Source organism: Quercus robur, chromosome 11 (assembly GCF_932294415.1).
Source record: "Quercus robur chromosome 11, dhQueRobu3.1, whole genome shotgun sequence".
Lineage (NCBI taxonomy): Eukaryota > Viridiplantae > Streptophyta > Magnoliopsida > Fagales > Fagaceae > Quercus > Quercus robur.
In genome coordinates this window covers 22,986,695-22,992,922 of record NC_065544.1, presented here as the reverse complement: position 1 = coordinate 22,992,922, position 6,228 = coordinate 22,986,695, and the positions used below count along the sequence as shown (strand labels likewise).

General features: G+C 32.2%; 1 protein-coding gene across 1 annotated transcript; it reads left to right on the top strand.

Moving 5' to 3' along the window:
- Positions 1–811: 811 nt before the first annotated feature.
- LOC126705831 (ABC transporter G family member 1-like) lies at positions 812–5,951 on the top strand. The gene is made up of 8 exons (XM_050405047.1): positions 812–1,226; positions 2,515–2,594; positions 2,854–3,324; positions 3,429–3,515; positions 4,093–4,218; positions 4,348–4,542; positions 4,660–4,746; positions 5,021–5,951. The coding sequence occupies exons 1-8, from the start codon at positions 902–904 to the stop codon at positions 5,714–5,716; spliced, it is 2,067 nt and encodes a 688-aa protein (XP_050261004.1). The 5' UTR covers positions 812–901; the 3' UTR covers positions 5,717–5,951.
- The last annotated feature ends 277 nt before the right edge of the window (positions 5,952–6,228 follow it).

The window sequence follows — 6,228 nt, the reverse complement described above, 5'->3', positions numbered from 1 at the left end:
TGATATAAACATTCATTAGTTAAATTGATGAAGTTCATCAATGAGAGACAATGTCACATTATATTTTGAACATTTTATAGTACTTTTAATTAGTGCATTTTTCTTTTTAATTTCTATTAAGACTCTTAAATTACGAGACCAATAGAACCTTAACTCAATTGAAACCCTAAAATATTTGAAAAAGATGTTGCAAATGTGTTAAATCATCAATTATAGATTAATCTCTCCTGATAGTTTGAGACTTTGATTTTTGTAAACTAATATCCTACAAAGCCACACATCAAATAATATCTATCTCTCTCTTAAAATCAAAATTAAAAATTAAAAATTATAAATTATATTACAACTTTATTTAACTATGTATCGTCTTATATCTAAAATAAAGTATCTTTTTCAATCGCAATATATTTTTATTTCTTTTTATTAATATTTATAATTCAATTATGATATTCAATTCTCTATATGAAATTAACATTAGTCTAATTGGTATTATTTATGTATTTAATATATCAAATTAACCTTAATTTGATTAGTATTAAATAATTTTATTTAATTAATATTTACATATTAAAGATCTCGCATAAATTTTACGCCTTAAGTCCCAAATTATGTTGGGGCCGCCCCTGCTTTGGCAAATTACAGGAAAAAACTGTGGCAAATAGAGCGGACATAAAAGATCTGTCTTCTTTCGTACCAACCAATAGCGAATATATGTATAGGTGTCAAGATATGATTGGTAACCGATTCCAAAAAAAATATGCGGTTTCAGATTTGAATAGTTGAACTCGTGAACCACATGCTCAGACATATCATAAATGCTGAGTTCTCAGCAACGCCTTTAAGTGCTAAGCTCTCAAAGCAGTCCTCCTCTCTATCCCCTCCTTTGCACACCCAATTGGCCATGGCTTCGCTTCTTCAGCCAAATGCTAGAAATCTTGAACCTAACCAAAACTCCGAAACTCTGAGTTCCACAGCTTTAGAAGTGGAAATCATAAATAATCCATTGCAAGGCAACAGAGGTGGAAACGTTGTTGTTAGAACTATGGGGGATGAGGATGAGGATGGTGTTTTCTTGACATGGGAGGATTTGTGGGTGACTGTTAATGGAAAGAACGGTAGCAAATCAATACTTGAGGGTGTGACTGGTTATGCACGACCAGGGGGGCTCTTGGCCATAATGGGTCCTTCTGGTTGTGGCAAGTCTACCCTCCTTGATGGATTAGCAGGTATATCATATTTTTTTTTTGTTTGCCTAAAATACTATTTACACCTTTTAAGTTTAACGTTAGTTCTAAATTTGGTTTTTTAACTAAGAAAATTTACAAATTTACACGATCTCTTGCTTTGAAACAATATTTATGCACTCATTTCGTTAATATCTATTAGAATTTTCCTGTACAACTATATAAAAAATGTATTTTGGACAAAAAAAATAGAATGTGGTTTTCAGATGGGTTAATGACGAAAACGTGATGAACTATAATTGAAAGGAAGTGTATCTTATATATTTTTTTTAACGCTTCCTAATAACCAAGAATATTATTAAAGCAAAACAAAAGTAGCATCCTTCCTGCAAGCATCCAAAACTATAGTAGGAAGAAGATGCGAATTACACTAAAAAGAAGACCTATTTGTGTTGTAAGTTTTAACCAGACTAGTTCTATTTTTTCTTGATTTTTTTTTTTGGAGATCAAAACATAGTTGAAGGCCTCTGCAAGTTCCTCTTACTGGCAATTTGAGATGCATGTCTCCTAATTTTGTAAGGAAGAAGACGAAATATATATATATATATATATATATTGAACATTATGTATGTGCACACTATTGTTTATCAACGAAGGAGGTGGTTTAGTCCTTGTATTCCACTACTTTATTCCACTACTTTGCAAGTTTGAGGTTGTGGATTTGACTAGTAGCAAGCTTTACAATTACTTGAGTGGTCCCACACAATGTTAAATTCAGATTTACGTAGGCCGGAGTAGTGACCACACTTGTCAACCCTTCTTTCTTCAATTATAATCTTCTTTTTAAAAGAAACCTATTTTTTAGGGGAAAAAAAACCCTCCTTAAGCAATTATATGTTACTATTTTTGTATATACTATATTACAGCTTTAGCTCCATCAGGCATTTTAGAACCAACAAGAAAAATTTCAATGTCAAAAAAGAAATTGAATGCCCACCACACAATATTATTTTGCTACAGAAACTGTGTTTTTTATTTTTTATTTTTCATATAATAATTAAAAATAAAAACACAATTCAAAAAATATAAGCAAATATGATTTGACAATTCAAAGGAGCATTGTTATACAGGCTGAGTTATACTCTAGTCGAAATTTTGTTTTAAAAACACGATTTTATTTATTAATATGAAATGGTGAAATAGTATTTTGAAAACACAATTTCACAATTATAAGTTATAACTAAAAACATGATTTCCACTATTTTTCCATATATATAGTGTGTAACTATTATCACTTGTTGACAAATGTCTAACTAGTGTTTTATGGCAGGGAGATTAGGTGCAAACACAAGGCAATTGGGGGAAATTCTAATCAATGGCCATAAACAGAAACTGGCTTTTGGAACATCGGTAAGAGAAAAAAAAAAATTTCACCTTTTCAAATCAAAGCGAATATTTTTTTTAAAGAAATTAGGGTTTGACTTGGGTCCACTCTAGCGAATTGGACGGACAAGATTTGGAAACATGCGTGTCTAAAATTGTTTATATGTCTACACCATGTCTTGTCTAGTGCACTGAGCGATGGAAGCTTTTCCAAGAAATTAATTTAATTATTCTTAGCCATTTAAACATACTAATTAGTTTAATTTTTACCTTAACCTAAATATAGGCATATGTGACACAAGATGATACTTTGATGACAACTTTAACGGTGAGAGAAGCTGTGTATTACTCGGCTAAGCTCCAACTCCCAGACTCCATGTCAATGTTAGAGAAGAAGGAGAGAGCAGAGATGACAATAAAAGAAATGGGGTTACAAGATGCCATGAACACAAGAATTGGTGGGTGGGGAGGCAAAGGTATCAGTGGTGGGCAAAAGAGAAGAGTGAGCATTTGTATAGAGATCCTGACACGCCCAAAGCTTCTCTTCCTTGATGAACCAACAAGTGGACTTGACAGTGCATCATCATATTATGTGATGAGCAGAATTGCAAAGTTAGATCAATGGGATGGAATTAGAAGGACTGTAGTTGCATCCATTCATCAGCCCAGCAGTGAGGTCTTCCAACTCTTTCACAATCTTTGCCTTTTGTCGTCAGGGAGAACAGTGTACTTTGGTCCTACTTCAGAAGCAACAGAGGTAAGTTCTCTAATGTTTATGAAGTGTGTGTGTATATATATATATATTCTCTTGTTGTTGCAATTAATATATAACTAAAGTTTCACACTTTCAATTTCATGTAGTTTTTTGCTTCAAATGGCTTTCCTTGCCCGACTCTCCAAAATCCATCTGATCACTTCCTTAAAACCATAAACAAGGATTTTGAAAAGGTAAGCGACCCTTGGCTCTTATGTTTGGTAGTTTGTTGATATTAAATTTTGTTTGTGTCATTAACCTTTAACCTTTATCTCAAAATTGACCTTATATTTTAAATACTTCATTTTGGTCATTATATTTTCAAAATTGTTTAAAAAAATTCCTCATAATTGGATGAAAATAGTGACATGACAAACTAAATTCATGCTATGTCATAGGTTGCCACACATAAGAATAAATATGAAATAAAGGTCAAAGGTTGAATACCAAATATGTAATTTAACCTATTATCAATGGCAGTTTAGCAGGTGACTTGATTAATGTCATTTTATAGATACATATCCTCTCCATTTTGTTTGGAATAGAGTGAGTTCATTTGGGTTAAAATAATTAATATCCCGTATATAGAAGGTCATGGTACTTGATAAATACTACACAACATATTAGTAATAACTAATTTGAACCATGAAATAAATCAATTTTAAATAGAGGTGATTTTCCTTTCAACTTAGTCTTATGCAATTACTCATTTAGAAACACCTACTTATAAATCTAATATATATATATATTTTTTATATAAATCTTTTGTAGGATCTTGAGAAAGGTTCAGATGGAGGAATACCCACAGAGGAAGCAATAGAGTCTCTTAAAAAGTCATATAAATCATCTGAAACTTACCAACAAGTTCAAAGACAAGTAGCAGATATATGTAAACAGGTAATTAATTAAGCAAGAAATTAATCTTACAGTTTAATTTACACAGCATATATAAATAATCTTTCCTAAATCAATTATAGAAAAACAAAAAAAAAAAATTAATGAGTGAAAAATTTATGTTGGTTTCAGGATTGTGGAACGTTAGAGATGAAGAGAAGCCATGCTGGCTTCGTTACTCAGTGTCTTGTTCTTACGAAAAGGTCTTTCGTGAATATGTTCCGTGATCTAGGCTATTACTGGTTGCGGCTAGCTATTTATGTTGCATTAGCTATAGGCCTAGCCACTGTGTTTTATGATGTTGGCTATAGTTATGGATCAATTCAGGTAATTCTTATGAGAGATATATTAAATATTAATTCCTTATACATATGATTTATAATGCAAATTAGGATCAATTCAAAAGCTAAATTAACATTGTAATTTTTTATTTTATTTTTTCAGGCTAGAGGTTCACTGATCATGTTTGTATCTTCATTCTTAACTTTCATGGCCATCGGTGGATTCCCTTCTTTTGTGGAGGAAATGAAGGTTTGTTTTGTTTCTCTTTTTTAAGTATCAATCAATTTTATGCACATAGATCTACTTCCTTCTTTAAATCAACAAAAAATTATGGTGACGAGCAGAGCTTGCCTGTTACTAATAAATCAAGTTTGATTGTTCGATTTTATAGATTAGAATGACATTAGAACTAATTCCATGATTTAGATGCAGATGATCAAAGTGCAATTAATCCAAAATTTGAAGCTTTGTTAATGTCATACTCAATTATTTCATGTGTTTTTTTCCCCTCCCATTTATCCAGATATTTGAACGAGAAAGGTTAAATGGACATTATGGCACTGGTGCATTCGTTATAGGCAACACATTCTCGGCTCTTCCGTTCTTGCTAGTGATTTCACTGATTCCAGGGGCAATGGCTTATTACCCTCCAGGACTTCAGAGAGATGCTGAACACTTTCTATATTTTGCTGCTGTGTTATTTGCTTGCATGATGTTAGTTGAGAGCCTAATGATGGCTGTTGCAAGAGTGGTGCCTAATTTCTTGATGGGTATAATAACTGGTGCTGGAATTCAAGGGCTCATGGTATTAGGTGGTGGATTTTTTCGATATCCGAATGATCTTCCCAAACCATTTTGGAGATACCCATTGTACTACATTGCTTTCCACAAGTATGCATACCAAGGATTGTTCAAGAACGAGTTTGAAGGGCTAACATTTCCCAGAGATAATGCCGGAAGGCCAATCAATCTAAGAGGTGAAGAAATTTTGAGAGATACTTGGCAAGTGGAAATGAGCTACTCTAAGTGGGTTGATCTTGCTATCTTGCTAGGAATGGTGGCTTTTTATCGAATTTTGTTCTTGGTTATCGTCAATACCATTGAAAACGTAAAGCCTGTTGTTGCAAGTTTCATGTCAGCGCGTTCCAAGCAAACAGCACAAGTCATGATGAATCCTTTCACTAGACCCAAGCATGGGGGGACTATACAGCAGAGCTAGATGTTATTGGTAATATTAGAAAATAATGTAATTAAACTAACGAATAAGTCTGTTTTCTTTGATTATTAATTTTAGGAAATCGACTACCTTCTACTAATATTTGTTTTTTGTTTTGTTTTTAAATTTCTTTGCAAGCACTTGTATATTATGAACTGAATTATCGGGGTCCAAGACTCCAAGTATGTTGGTGTATTAATTATTATTACTGGAAAAAAAATGATGGTGCATTGTATTTGATTGTGAGAAATTCTAGGATTGGTAGATACGGTGGGGAATGAGGATTTTGAACTTTGAAAATCATTGTTGAAAATGTTAAGAGGTGTCAATTGAACTATAAAACTTTTCACATTTTTATTTTATTTTAAGATATTTATAATATGCTATTAACCCCGCAAAATTCTTTCTCTTAAATTTCCAAACACTCTACACATGAGGAGATACCAATTAAATTATAAGACTTTTGGTAAGATTTTATCAAAAAAAGCATTATACAATTTTTGGCAAGCTCTTAA